This window comes from Tachysurus fulvidraco, chromosome 20 (genome assembly GCF_022655615.1).
Source record: "Tachysurus fulvidraco isolate hzauxx_2018 chromosome 20, HZAU_PFXX_2.0, whole genome shotgun sequence".
NCBI lineage: Eukaryota > Metazoa > Chordata > Actinopteri > Siluriformes > Bagridae > Tachysurus > Tachysurus fulvidraco.
The window spans coordinates 8,755,878-8,772,215 of NC_062537.1; the positions used below are offsets into that span (position 1 = coordinate 8,755,878).

The following is a 16,338-nucleotide window of genomic DNA, read 5'->3' on the forward strand; positions in this document are numbered from 1 at the left end:
GCACTATCTAAATCCTGTTCATCACTCTAAAAGCTGGTAGCCAATAAAATGTGTCTAAACAAGCTAAAAGATGTGTTAATTTGTCATTTGGGTTTTTTTAATATGCAGAAATTGTAATGATACCTTAAGTGATATTTTATGAACATAATGCAATTACAATGTTATTTGACACTTATAAATATCGGCACTGTATGTGTGTTAGATTAATCACACAGGAATAACCCCAGCCCTTACTATGCCTCTGGCATATTCTGAAGTCTCTATACAGCTAACCAGCATATCCAGACATTTACAGTTTTACAACAGGATGAGATTAAACAATACTTGAGTTGAAGATTCCCCTTCTGGGAAAGATCACCCAGGACTGGAATTTAAACAAAACATATAATGACCAAAGGTCACCCTCCAGGAGGAATATTTTCAACCTAGAGGGCAAGGTAAGAAACATGAATAAACAGGGAGTTACCTGACCCTACTCTGTATGTGCATGTGTCTCCTCTGGGAAGGTCTCACACACAGCAGAATATATTACAGATTTTATAGACACATTTTGTAAATATTTTCTGTACTTGTATATGAATATAAACTAAACCACTTTGAAATATGCTTTGAATGAACTATAAGCATACCAGTAAATACACTCATATAACAAATCCAAATGAATAGCTCAAACCCTGTGCTGAGGAAACTTCATTCTATCCCATATTACGCTGTGCAGTTCATCACAGAATGTCTGCCACACGGCTTAGCAAGTTAATATGAATATGAATATATCTTGAAAATATCTTGAAAATGATCTCCAGTTAAAAGATTTAATGAAACCAAATGTAAGATTATTTAAATTGTTTCCGAGTGTATTCTTTAAACAATCTTATACTTTGAATTTTTTTGTTGATTTGAAGAATTCCTTCCTAGAACGAAGCACAATTATGTATCGTAAAAATCTGTAAAGCTTAAGAATAGTAAAATATGTCTGGCTTAATAATTGTATGTTTGGTTTCATCGTATAATCATGTATCTTGTATTAAGAAATAATAGATATGAATATGAATAGATTCAGGATATTATCACTTGCTAAGATGTCAGTGTTTGTTGTGCATGCTCTTAATCCTCTATAAGACCCAATGCTAAAGACAACACTACTCAACACATATAATCAGCAATTCAATGTACATGCTCATCTAAGCCTCTTGCTGACTTTTAAACCATGCCTGCTGGTGCAGAACGTGTAATTGATTATTTGATTTGGTGGAACAGAGCGGTCAATGTTACTGATGGATAACTACAAAGGTCATAATATAAAGCCAAGATCCATTGGTCCCCCAACAGGAAGCCAAAGACAATAGCTCAGCTCTTTCTAATACCATAGTCGGGTGTAGCTACAAGGAAAGGCTACTGTAATTAGCAATTAGTAGGAGTAGGTTTCTTGAACAAAATAATCAAGAAGACAAAATACAAGGTCCACCCGAGAAAATGTTAAGTATGTAAAGCATTGCCCAGTCCACTCTATCACAGAATATCTGCCATGTCCTGAATCCTGTACAAGACCCAGTAGCGATTTAGCGAATGTACATACTGATCTAAGCCTCTTGCTGACTTTTAAACCCTGCCAACTGGTAGGTCGTAGAATAAGCATTGCCTTACCAGTCCCCTCAAATGGAGGCTTTAGACAATACCACAGCTCCTTTTAATCCAAGAAGTTTAACTTAATGGAAAATCTAATTAACCTATTAAACAGGTTTCTTGAACAAAATATACAAGAAGCGAAAGTACATGCAGTCCAGCCAAGGAAATGTAGACTGTAATGTAATTCATTAGACCATTATACACATTCACAGAACAGTCTAAATACAACAGAGCAGGCTATGTTTAAAGAGAGTTTCAAATCTCAAATTCAGACATTGCTGTTGTCTCCATAAGTAAAAAGAATTCAGGGAAGGTTTGTGAGGATGAGCTGAAATAAAACCCTTAACCAGTGATGAAAGTATGGTACCTTGAACAATTATACATGCATATAAGTGTTGTCATTTCATTCAATCATTTGGCAGACACCCATATCCAGAGCAACTTACATTTTTTTACTAATTTTTATACAACAGAGCAATTGAGAGTTAAGGGCCTTGCTCAGGGGATCAACAGTGGCAGCTTGGTGGACCCAGGATCAAACTCACAACCCTATGATTAACCACTAGGCTACCACATGCCTTGTGAAAAGCCATGTAGTGCTACAAACAGACAGAAAATTCAACAGCCAGCTGGTTTATGCTTCTGTCACCACAGGAAATCAAAGCTCATTGGGTTGGTTTGTGAAGTTGCAGTAGTGGCGGTGCCTGAGCTTTCGAGTGAGCTTTTAAGAGTGATAAATTTTCTGAAAGGACATGATGCCTAGTAAGTTTCACTCAATCCTCTTTAGAATGTAAACAGATATAATAGTGTTGAGTGTTATTTTTCAATGAATGTTACAATGGAGGGGAAATAAATGGTTTAAATATTGCCAAAGCAATACTTTTACCTAGAAAAGTGTTTAGCGTAGAGTATCATTTAAGTATATTACTAAGACAAGCTTAGACTGTCCAACCTACCACATTCAGATCTATGTCAGAAAATGTCCAGTCACAGCAATGTTATTGTCCTTCGGCTGTTCACCTGGTCGCCATAGCAGACCATCTAATCTGCTGGGTTGGTTCCCTGCCCAGGATCTGAACCCAGGCTGCAGAAGTGAGACTACAAGCAAACCTGAGGCATGACAAAATTCAGCTATTGACAAACTACGAAGATTTTTTTTTTCCACAAAGCATTCTTTAAATTATGGTGAGGTTCAGCAAACAACTCCAACATCACTTCAGCTACAGACAAACTAAGAAGATTTTCCTCAAAGCATTCTTTAGACTGTGGTGACAGTAAGGTCTGTGTTAAGTGCATCTGATTAAATAGCAGGAAAATCTGCTGTCAGTTTATATTGTTTCATGTTCTAACCCTTTCTGTTCAGCCATTGGTTAAAAGTTCAGCCATTAATTAAAAGGCCATTCACAGTATGGATAGATAACAATCTACTGATACCTTATGATGAAATTGGGTGTTTGTATACAAAGTATGGTCAATAAATTCTTATCTTATTTATTTGACTTTAAAATGCCTTCCAGGGCACAACAACACTGTAGCACATACACTGAAGCGGTATCAGTGAAGCTAATCAGAGGGCAATAATTTATTTTGCCTGATGATGCTGAAAGAACTTAGGAAGATGTCAATCACTTTCCATCTAACGGTTCAGTCACAGATTAATCTTAAAATATACAGTATGACCAACACAAAGCAAAAAAAAAAAAAAAAAAAAAAATTCTTTTTAATCCTGAATATGTACTTTTATGTATGTTAATCACAGAGTACCAGGAGGAAACCTTGACAACACGCAAACTTCACACATGGTGGAGGTGGAAATCAAACCCCCCATCCCTGGGGATGTGAGACGAATGTGCTGACTACCAAGCCACTGCATCCTCACAGTTATTCAAATAAAACAGTTGAATTCTCCATGAAACTACCAGTGATTTTATTGTATGTAATACTCTTGGAAAAGACCTTGTTTCAGAAAGTATCCATTTGTCACAAGTTATGACACCTGCTCATGTATGAGAACTGAAATTTGGCAGATGCTGTAAACCTTGATCAAAAATTTTATATTATATATATATATATATATATATATATCATACCTGCTTGATGAGGTCCTAATAGACACAACGTTGCACATTTTTTTGCTTCTGGTTTGAGGTTTTAGGTAGGAGGTTTTTTAGGTTGGATAACACAAAGGCAGACCAATACAGTTTATGAGATGCTTGTTGCTCTGTAGACTCGCACCATTTGTCACACTTCTGAGTTCTTTGACAAACTGTGTAGTCCTCACTAACAGAACATGATCTCAAAGCAGCATCATTAGTGTTCACTATTAACTCAGTGTTCAATCTATAAATATTCATCAGGTTCACGCAGTTGATTTGCATAATTGTGTTCCTAGCCTTGACCTGAATTTTATGTAAATGATGTAAAAGACATTTTTGTCTGGTATATGAGGGTATTTTTTAAATACATTGCATGAAGTCAGAAGACAAACATATTGATTGTATGCACTGAAGTACTGAAAAACAAACTAAAGAGTACTGCTTAGCACATAATACTTCTTATATTTTTATGAAAAAGAAAAAGCCTTCTATTTGTATAGCACAACATTTGCAAACACCTGAGCTGAGTGAACGCACACCTCATTTCATGGCTAATGAAAGAGCCACAGTCGAAAGAGACAGAGTGAAGCGATGGCTTCTTAAACGTAACAGGAAGTACATTAGAATAATAGCAGTCCTGCTGAATCTGTAATGGCCCCCTTTTTCTCAGTAATGCATGGCAGGCAATGGGCACTGCTCACACTCTGATTAAAACAAATGAAAGATCCATTATGACAGGCTATTGAATACCAGACTCAACCATTAATGGAGGAGGAGGGGGAACAAAAAGGAAAGAAATAGCAGGAGATTGTCATTTACCAGACGGCTGTGCATTTACCATATACGCCTCCATATATCATATAACATGAGCTGTAATGCATGGAGAAATGCTAGAGATAAAGCGAAAGCCTGTGGATGTATGTTCTGTTAGAATAGGATATATAAATTAAGATGACCATACAAATAATTTGACTTACATCAGGAATAAACTCATTACAGTATTGAAAAGGTTTGTTCTGTTTATCACAAAGGCATTTACATTATGAACTGTAACCTTAAAAGCCACCACTACCAACAAAAATATCATCCCTGTTGTGCAAATACGCACGTTTGATTTTTAACCGTGGTAGAAACCTGACAAAAACCATGTATGCCTTATATAAATATACTTATATAAATATACTGCGAAACATTAAACCACAACAATTTTCAATAATGGAATTAATCTACTATTTTATTTCTCTCATAAATTTGCTGATTTAAGTAGAGAAGGTTTCTGCAAGACATGTTTTCATGGAGATTTGTGAACAAGTAAACGCTGAAATAACAGAAGAAAATAATACCTCTGATTTTAATCTGATCAAAAGGTTACAAACCTCAGAAATAAAGCTACTGACTCAATGCAGACATGAAGACAAAAGTACAATTTACAAACAGAATGTGGTATAACATTAAATGATTAATGTTCGATGGTCAATGTTATGGTTAAAGCTACTAGGAGGAAAAAATATATATTTTTATTAATCTAAATTAAAGAACAAACTGAAATTTCATGTCGTCTTCAGCCCAGTAAGCATGAATCACTGGGGGTGGGGGGTAGGTGGTTCCCACATGGCTGGGTGAATGAGGTTGGTCTTTGCTGCTCCTGCTTTCATGAGCAAATATTACCACCTTAGGGCTGGATAATAAATACACAAACATGTTTGTAAATCAAGATGAAGAGTAATCCCTAATCGCTCAGACAACCGTCAGACATCGACCTGCTCCGACTCGATCTCTGGGAATGATTCGAAGCTCCGATCCATGTTTTAGAAAAACATTTCCTATGAATTGAGAGACAAAAAGAGAAAGATGCTTCAGGATTTTTATTTAAGTTTCAGGCAAAATATACAGTAAATCAGCTTTTTTCATTAACTAAATACTCCAAATTCTGTGAAAAGAAAATGTATAAATACAAGAAGGAATGCCTAAAATAATGCTTTATATGACTAGCTCAGATTGGAAATAAAAGAGGATCACAAGGAAATAGAAATATATGCTTGGCTCTTAAATTTAACAAATAAATAAATAAATAAATAAATAAAAAATTACCTGTATGGTAGGTGTGCACAGTGGTGTGAAAAAGTGTTGGCCCCCTTCCTGATTTGTTTTTTCCCACCTTTATCACACTTTAATGTTTCAGATCAACAAACAAATATTAAATACTAGTCAAAGATAACACAAGTAAACCCAATATGCAGTTTTTATATGAAGGATTTTATTATTAAGCGAAAAACAAAATCCAAACCAACATGTGAAAAAGTGTTTGCCCCCAAACCTAACAACTGGTTGTTCCACCATTAGCAACACAAACTGCAATCAAGCATTTTTGATAACTTGTGATGTGTCTGTTAGAGCGCTGTGCGCTCGTCTTTGCAGAATTGTTGTAATTCAACCACATTGGAGCGTTTTTCATGCATGAACCACATTTTAAAGGTCATGCTACAGCATCTCAATAGGATCCAGGACAGGACTTTGACCAGGTCACCCCAAAGTCTTCATTTTGTTTTTCTTCAGCCATTCAGAGGTGGACTTTCTGGTGTGTTCTGAATCATTGTCCTGCTGCAGAGCCCAAGTTCGCTTCAGCTTGAGGTCACTTCAGGATTTTTTAGTAGACAGCAGAATACATGGCTCCATTTATCACAGCTAGTCTTTCAGGTCCTGAAGCAGCAAAACAGCCAAAGACCATCACATTCCCACCCCCATATTTCACTGTTGTTATGTTCTTTTTCTGAAATGCAGTGTTACTTTTATGCCAGATGTAATGGGACACACACCTTCCAAAAACATTTGTCTTTTTGCCCAGTCTCTTTCTTATGCTGGAGTCATGAACATTGGCTTAAACTGAAGCAGGTGAGGACTGAAGTTCTTTGGATGTTGTGGTGAGGTCATTTGTGACATCTTAGATAAGTCGTCGCTGCGCTCTTGGTGTAATTTTGGTCAACCAGCCACTCCTGGGAAAGTTTACCACTGTTCCATGTTTTCGTCATTTGTAGATAATGGCTCTCACTCTGGTTCGCTGTAGTCCCAAAGCTTTAGAAATGGCTTTATAACCTTTTCCAGACATCTCAATTACTTTTTTCTTATTTGTTCCTGAATTTCTTTGGATCTCTGCATGATGTTTAGCTTTTGAGGATCTTTTCTACTTCACTTTGTCATGTCTTGATAGCAAACAGGGGTGCAAACACTTTTTCACACAGGGCCACGTGGGTTTGTATTTTGTTCTCCCTTAATAATAAAAACCTTCATATAAAAACTGCATGTTGTGTTTACTTGTGTTATCTTTGACTAATATTTAAATTTGTTTGATGATCTGAAACATTAAAGTGTGAGAAACATTAAGTGTCAGGATTTTTTCACACCACTGTACGTATATGTGTGTATATACTGTATATAAACACACACACACGTGTCATATTATTTATGTGTAACACACATTGATGTATTTTGTTTCACTTTTAAACAATTCTCTTGCTTTCACTGAAATCAGGGCACACATTTCAAATTGAGAAAATGATTAATAATGTTAGCTGTGCAAAGAGCTTCCAGAGGGTTGTTCGTTAATACCCGAGATCTCACAACACCTACACAACTGTCAATCATGTACACCTAAATTAAATTCTGGAGGTCATACACAACATGTGCAAAGATCGGCTGCTAATTACAGTTTATACAATGGGTTAATTACAAAATAAATGTGACTGTAAGGAAACTAAAGCACTAGAATTTCTCGATATCTTATTAAGGATTAAGCTTCAATGGGCTCAGATAACACAAGATGCGATACTGTACATCTAATGACATGAGGAAAAACTGTCTTTTAGTGTCTGAAGTCAAAATAACCTTAATGATACTTCACCAGCACTGAGAGATAATGGCCTCAATTTGAGGGATCGATCTATGCTGTAATTCCATAATTATACTGAGTACATGGAGCAGACAACTAGAGAAAATAACAGCACACACAACCAGGTAGTTACATCATGTATCAAGCGCAGTCTCAAGCACAGTATAATTATTTAGAAAAATTCTGGAACATTGACAGGACAGAAAGAGCTTGTAAAGATATTCCAGCATGATATTATGTGTCTTTTTTCCCCCTCATTTGAGAAAATGTAATGTAATTTGTGATTGGCTAAACGCACTCAGGGACACGGTGTATATTTCCTTTGGATATCTGTCGAATCTCGTGTGCCTGGTGGCATTATTAATACAATTACAGTCTTACAATAAAGTCAAAGTGTTGCTCTAATGTTAGCTTGGATGTTCATTTCTATTAATATGTATTTTCTTACTTTCGTTATTGTTTCCGTTTGATGAAGCATACGACCTGACACCTTTCTCCAGCTAATTACAATGAGCTACGTACATATTCTTACACGTATCATGATACCACGTATAGAACAATAACCTGACCATTACAGTAAACAAGACAGAAGCAGAAGTGCTGTTCTGGATATAATAAGGAAGTGTTTGTGCTTTTGAAAAATAATATATATAAATATATATATATATATATATATATATAAAAAACTTATGGATTATTCACTTAATATCATTTATATCTGGCAGACACCCTTATGCAGAGTGACTTGTATTTTATATTAATTTTTATACAACTAAGCAATTGAGGCTTAAGGGCCTTGCTCAGGGGCCCGGCAGTGGCAACTTGGTGGACCTGGTATTTGCCTCATAACCATTAGGCCACATCACATCATATTATTCTAACTTGGTTATGACACAGAGAATTAAAACCGTTTACTGGTGTAAATTTAAAATAGTCCACCTTGTGTGTTTTTAATAGTTTTAAAGATACCAGCATCTGAAATTAAACAAAAACCTCCATGTGTCTCAAAAAAGATAGAAAATTGGATTCCAGAATACAAGTAATCCAGATGACTTGTTTAAGGCCAAAAGGACTCAAGTTTCTTTGTGCAAGAAAACATGCTGTTCAGATTTACTTAAAGTTTACACAGCTAACATTACAAATACATATTTTTATGGAGGACCATTTTAAGTGAGGTCTCAACAGTACGCAATAGAAGAAATGTAAAATCTAATTCTCTTAGATGGAAGTCATCTCATAACGTGTGTAAAAAGGCACATTCCCTGCTCAGAGCACAGCATTAATATCCATTATGTAATATGCAAAATTTACATAATAATCCCTGTAGAGAAGCCTTCTTTCTGAATATCATTGTGTCTTTCTAAATGGCAGTAGGGAGCTAACAGAGACCTGTACCCAACAGACTAAACAGAGAACCCCATTTGTTTGCATGGACTAAATTCACAAACAGCTTTCAGACTTAAGAGTGGGAAAGAAATCCATTTCTATATTGGCTTTGAGGAAGAACTTGTTCTGCAATTAGAAAACATGGAAGACTTCAGACTGTGCAACTCCACATGAGGAGACAAACCTGCTGTTTGTGCTGGATTGATTCCGATGCCATCTGCACAGAAAGAAATTAGAAAATCGTTATTATGGCATTTGTGTGTAAAAACCTATCAGACTGCAAAGCAAACAATATGTTCATGAAAGACAAACTGCTGAGTAACATTTAGACAACTGGCACAACCACGGTGAACATCAGGGTCGAGCCATGTGTAATCAAATCATGTATTATTACATCTGTGCTGAACCTGGGGCTTTGTGGACTCGACTTATATAAAATGGCAAAAGTTAAACAAGTATAAAGAGCAGGGTTATGACCGGACACAACACTGTAGCGGAACAAGCATCGCTGTGCATGTATTGTGTGCTGGTAATGGTGAAGGGATGGGATGCGAGATATGGGTTAGTCTTGTGGTTAAGGTGTTGGATGGTTGGATCGAAAGGTTGTGAGTTCGAATCCCAGGTCCACCAAGGTGCCACCGCTGGGCCCATGAGCAAGAGCCTTAACCCTCAATTGCTCAGTTGTATAAAATTAAATAAAAATATAAGTCGGGGTAGTGATGGTAGCAGTAGTAATGGTTGCTGTGGTGGTAATGATGGTTGTGGTAATGGTTGTGGTAATGATTGCTGTGGTGGTAATGATGGTTGTGGTAATGGTTGATGTGGTGGTAATGATGGTTGTGGTAATGGTTGATGTGGTGGTAATGATGGTTGTGGTGGTAATGATGGTTGTGGTGGTAATGATGGTTGTGGTAATGATGGTGAGTATGGATTTTTGTTGTATGTTTTTCGATATGCAATAACTAGACTAAACATGGTAAATCTTCTCAACCCCTGCTAATGTTATGTAGGTTTTGTTTCTCCTTGTTGTTACTATTAGGTTATTTCTACTCTGTTCTTGTGTTTCCATTCTCTGGCCCCTAAACCTGAACTATATAAGCAAAATGTGAATCATTTTCTGAAACAGGTGAAAATATACTAGGGGGTTTCTCTGAGCTATGACCTGTGTTATTTGTAAGAAACAGAGCTTATCATTATTTCCTACCGGACTCTCTGTAAAACTACAATGAGGGTAAAAACATTTCTACTCACCATTTGTAATAATGGCACTGGTAGCGGCAGGCACTTTAAACTTTAAAAGGAGAAAGAGAGAAAGCGGGATGTGAGAAAATTGTCACACATTCCAACAACCACTCACAACAGGATAAATACTGCCACTGAGCACAGCATGGCCTCTCACAGACAGAGCAAAACAGGTAATCTTCGCAGGTAATTTGAGGTCTCTGGTATGACAACTGAATGGGGAGATAGAATATTACAAAAAGAGGTTCTCAGCATTTAATGGTGAGCGCAAACGAAAGAGATAAACAGTAAGGGAGCGTGAGCAAGAGGAGGCGGCAGTCGGAGCAAGTGAGCTCTCAGTCAGGGGTCTCAGGAAAAACACCAGAAGTCACAATGACATTTTTGTGTGAAGCTGTGGAAAAAAAAACAAGGGTGGTGACTGCCTGCTGTCTTCCTCTCGCAGAATCGGAATTCAAACTAATGCATCATTTGCAGATAATAACCATAACTGTTTATATTGGGAAGTGTAGATTCGTGTGTGCAGTCGAAATAAATTATACAGTCATATTGTGTTACTGCTCAGAGAGAAGGAGTCTCCCCCTACACTATGCACTTTCCCCTGAGACTACTGAGATCCTGCCAAAGTTGGCATTTGGTTCAGGAAAATCACTGAGGAGAAATTCATCAGAAAATCGTGCTCCAAATAGCATGCTGAAAGAAAAAGAAAAAGGCAGCTTGTGCAGAGCAGATCCACAGACATGAGAGGTGATATCACCAGGCTTTGTGACTTATCACTGTATCTTTTTTTAACAGAGTGTCATAAAGAAAGGTTAAATATCAGTGTGAAGCCCGTCACCCACAATTGGATTTTCACAATCTCAGTGAAGAGACAAAACACTATTCAGAGTGGAGTCAGTTTCCACAGAGACGAGAAGAAATTCAGAAAACTGTGCGACAAAGCCAGAAAAAAAAAAAGCGACTAACTGGGGAAAGCAACAAAGAATAAAAAGCAGAAAACATGTTTGCACTGATGAGATTAAAGGGGCATCTCAAATAGCATTATTTTGCACTGTTCTGTCATTGTGTAGTATAAAGAGTGTAAATAATAGTGTGGTGACACTGAAAATGTGTCTTTCGACGCAGATGATGCCTTTATTCTAACTAGACGTCATGGAACGTTCGACACTTCATGCACTTAATGCTCACAGACTTCAGTGTTTTAAAACAAACAAACAAAAAGAATAGCAGCATTGGGTTAAGTGCATGTCATTTGCCATTGCATGGGAAACATTATTTGCATGGAGTACGTCATTTGGGACACAGCTAAAGACGGCTAGCCATTACATGAAGTGGGATTTTAGTAAGAGTTGCTTAAAGAATATATAACAAAAGGGGAGTATGAAGGCAAACCAGTAAGTAAGGGCTGAAAAGGAGAAAACCAATGCTGCTCCATTTAATAGATATCAACAAAAACAAATGTAGTTAAAGGAGGTATGCACGATGTTTGAAAAATGCTTCAGAAAACTGAGCCGGGTCGACTGACAAAACAAACGTGTAGCCAATTAGCAGAAAGGGGTGTGTGTCTAGTCAATATGCTGCGGAGAGAGTGTTCAGTGTGCATAGTATTACTCATTGAGTTCATTTATTGATAAAAATATACCCTCGGCCAGCTGCCCCAGCAGGTTCCGCCATAATAGTTACGGATCCGCTAGGTTACGGATGTATGTGTGGGCGGAGCTATCCAAACAGGGGTGACACCCATTTGGGTTAGGGGCGTGTTTGTTTTGGTGATTTCAAATGTCAACATTGGCTTTCAAACATCCTGCACCCCACCTTTAAAACAATGGCTAAGAAAAACTATGTTGTCACTCAAAAATACTGTAGTTCATCTCAACATGCTTGTGAGTCACTTCAGCATAATGGTGTAGATTAATGTGAAGGACACAAGCCGGTGTATCATCTAGTTCACTTTCCTCAAACATAAGCACAATTTAGAAATACTGTAGTAATGAAATGTTGTCATTTAAAATGTCTTACCTCTTCTGCTGCAAACTTCAGCACAGCTGTGAACGGCGTACTTTCAGGTACACTTAATCTGAGACACAGAGTGTGAGTAGTAATGAACAACTGTATCATGATTAATGAGAACTTAATGGAAAGAGATGGATGGCTTAAAACAGCAGATATATATAAGGACAGCTTTAAGAAGAATAAAGTTAAAAAAATTTCCATTTCAGAAATATATAAAAGCAGCTTAAACCTGCCTTGACTAGAACATTACACACTGCAGAATCCAGTGGAAATACAGTGCAAAGTTGCCGATTAGAGAGCGCATCTAGAAAGTGTAAAAATCTGCCTTTACCTTCACTTAGTAACAATTACGTATATAAATAAAGGACTTTGGCAAAAACAGGTTGTAAACTTCATCTAAAAGTTGAGTGAAGCTACAGCTGCTCTAAATATTAATATTAAATGAAAAGGAATATTAAAAAAAAAAAAAATAATTAATTTAAAAAATCCTGAATGTGTCGATCCTGATCAACTCAAATACTCCAAGTCATTTCAATAATGCATATCAACTCGACTCATCACCACCAGCTCAACTAATTGCAACTAGTTTAAATAATCACACCCAACCTCGACTAATCACAGCCAGTGAGAATAATCATAACCAGTATAAATAATCACAAACAACTTGACTAGTCACAACCACTTTAAACAATCACACCCGAATCAACTAATCAAAACCAGCTATAATAATCACAAAACCATTTTAATAGTCACAAAGGATCTTTTCAATAACAACTCAAATAATACCAATCACGGATTACCTTAAATACGCATGATCATCTGCAATTATTTAACTAGTCAACTAATCACCAGCATCTTAAATAAACACACCCAGGATCAACTAATCACATCCAGCAAGACTCCTTCCTTGTGTCAGAAAGGATCTAAAGGCCACAAGCTGAGAAATGTGCATTTTTTGTCAAGGATTCTCATTATGTGGAGCAAAAGAGAACAAAACTTTCTGATGACTCAGATAATAAGACTTGGGAGGAATAGATGGAGCAGACTGGAGGTGTTATACAGTGTTTCGCATGCAAGATGGCTAAAGTCTCACACACACATACATACACACACACACACACACACACACACACACACACACACACACACACACACACACACACACACACAGCCCCATGGTGCATTAAGGCTCACTGAATATTTTGATGGCGATGAAAAACATGCAAATTATACGCTATTAGGCCATGAGCCATGCTTTGAAAATAGTCATTTTATAAAAATACTCTCTAGCAAGGTCATTCTTTATGTCTAAAATAATTCTGTTTAACTCAGGTCAATCTGATTACTTGTGCAATGCAAAACCATAGCAAAAATCTGATTACACAAAATAAGAGAAAAGCACTACACATTTTACTGCATAATTCTGTTCTTTATCCTTCTCATTTGCAAGAAATTAGATCTATCTATCTATATGTCTATATCTATATGTTTATCTGTCTATATCTATATGTCTATATCTATATGTCTATCTGTCTATATCTATATGTCTATCTGTCTGTATGTCTGTTTGTCTGTATGGTTACCCAAAAATTATTCATCATTGCGTTTCATATGTATGTATTGTCAGTTGCTTTATGGGAGCAATATAGTGAGGAAATGTACAAAGAAGCAGCTCATTTACAGTCCTTGAACGTCACAGTTCCATGGAATGAAGAGAAGCACTGCTTTCAGAGCTGATGAAAGACTGAAAATGACTGTGTACTTCTGTTAACACACAGAGACTCTCTCTCTCTCTCTCACACACACACACACACACACACACACACACACACACACACACACACACACAAACACACACAGAAACTACTAATGTTTTGTGATATTCATACACAGCACTCTGAAGTGTGCACAACATGGTGTGGAAAAACTCTTGCTAAAAAGGTCTTGCTGATAAGAGAGGTCAGAGGACAACGGCCATTTACGATACAGGTAACCTAAACCTGATCTAGGCGTCTAAACATGAGCTTCAGTTAAATGTTCACATCAAATATCAGAAATGAAGAAATAGTGTGATATCTGTGACTTTGCTATCTGTGACGTTGCTAACTGTGAGGTTGGTCCCAGATGTGCTGGTTTGAGTCATTCAGAAACTGCTGATCTCCTTGGATTTTACATACAACAGTCTCAAGTGTTAAAAAACAAAACAAAAACAAAACATTGACAATTCTGTGGATGGAAACCACCTTGTTAAATAAGGAACATAACCTGGTTAGTTTGAGCTGCCCAAAAAGTCTACAGTAACTCAATGAATCACTTTTACGCATCCTTGAGAAGAAACAGATCTCAGCATTTTGTAGCCAGACACATCCTCAAGGTTTGTTGTGCATTTTGAGATGCTTTTCATCTCCCCACAGCTGTAAAGTGTTGCTTAGGTACTGAATCATTTCTATTGACTTCCTGTCAGCTCACATCAGTCTGCTCATTCACCTGTGATCTCTTCAACAAAGCTGTTTAATCCTCTACATACAGGATAGTAAATAAATAAATAGACAGTTAGGAAAGCAGTGAATGCACAGAGTGATGGAAGTGGAATGAAGTGGAATGAACTGAGCTGCATACAGAGCTCACACTTACACTTTGTAGGGTAACCGAGGATCCGACGTTAGGGTAATTTTAAAAGTTACTTTAGACCTAAAACATAAACAGACACATATTATAATCTGTACATTTCCAGCAAATCACACGATCATGTAGTAGCATGTGTTTAATAATGTAACTGCACTTACATGTTGTACAGCAATGTGTTTATGTCGAGCCGGAAGTCACGGGGTCCTGATGTAACACGTCAACCTACAAACAGCGGGATGGTTTTTAGTGCTTTTCCGTTATGTCCGTACTTTTCTTCCTTCTTAAAAATATTTACTTTCTTTACAAACAGTTTAAAGCCGCTAACACGTTAAACAGGAAACAATCTCAGCTGCGTTTGTAATTACAGTCGGGCAAATTCTTAAGACACCTAGTGATCTACCGTAAATATTAGTTTATAAGTTACCGACATGAAAGAATTAGTAATACAATCAGAATTGAACACATAATACGTTCAGTTGTGCTGCAAACGGAGTGTTCGTTTTAAAATTACAGTTAAGTTTAATTAACGCTTTAATAAACTCTTTGATACCTAATGCTAATAAAAGTTTTTATAATAATAATAATAATAATAATAATAAAAAAACAACACCAACAGTTATTGTATTTTTAAATAAAATAAACTAAAAAATACACCAATTATTGTGAAATGTGAAAATGAAAATATGCATTTAATTGTTTATTAAAGTATATATATATATATATATATATATATATATATATATATATATATATATATATATATATATATATAATAAAATATATAAAATATATATAAATATATATAAAATAAAATATATAAAAATAAAAATTGTGCTCTTTTCTTTTCTGCTTTTCTGTTGTAATAACACGCCTTGTTGGGTATCCCTACAATATTAATTTATTAATTAATTAAGCCTATTTATTTATACTTAACTCATAACTGAATTAATTAAATTCATCATAAAATCATTAATAAAAGATTTAGTATAGATATCCAGTATTTAGTATACATAAAAAACAAGATGACATTAGCAATCAGGAATTAATATTATAAGTTTAATAAATGGGGACTACTTGACATGTATAACAATGTTTGTGTAACGTCTTTCTTGTCTTTTTGTTGCAGATTTAGTCAGGGTCATGATGCAAATGTAAGTGACAGGCATACATTCTAAGCCTGTCTCATCAAGATAGCTAAGCTGTGCTCCATGCAGCTCAGGCACAGTATAACAGATGGTACAAACCGTCCTTTACCACTTCTATTAATGTCTTTATTGTGGTCATTGTTCTCCCTCACCCCATGCACTGTCCACCACTGAGGAGTGATGCAGAGTGCTTCAGAAGGAAGAAACAAAAATACCCATCATTATGCAAATAACCCACTGAAGTGACTTAATAGATTCAATTAGAAAAAATAATAATAACCCATCTTCTGTAAAAAGGATGGAAAACTATCTCTAGTTA

The 16,338-nt window shown here is 36.3% G+C and overlaps 1 protein-coding gene across 1 annotated transcript; it reads right to left on the minus strand.

The window, feature by feature from the left end:
• Positions 1-4,938: 4,938 nt before the first annotated feature.
• On the minus strand, positions 4,939-15,240 carry ufm1 (ubiquitin-fold modifier 1). The gene is made up of 6 exons (XM_027171922.2): positions 15,033-15,240; positions 14,881-14,937; positions 12,253-12,310; positions 10,246-10,285; positions 9,179-9,211; positions 4,939-5,545 (listed from the first exon to the last, which is right to left on the minus strand). Coding segments are annotated over exons 1-6 (276 nt in total). The 5' UTR covers positions 15,035-15,240; the 3' UTR covers positions 4,939-5,459.
• Positions 15,241-16,338: the final 1,098 nt, after the last annotated feature.

Coding starts and splice junctions, on each gene's coding strand:
- ufm1 (XM_027171922.2), bottom strand. Junction 9,212..10,245: donor CAGTGCCATTATTACAAATG/GTGAGTAGAAAT, acceptor CTTTCTGTGCAG/ATGGCATCGGAATCAATCCA. Junction 5,546..9,178: donor CAATCCAGCACAAACAGCAG/GTTTGTCTCCTC, acceptor CTCAATTCATAG/GAAATGTTTTTCTAAAACAT.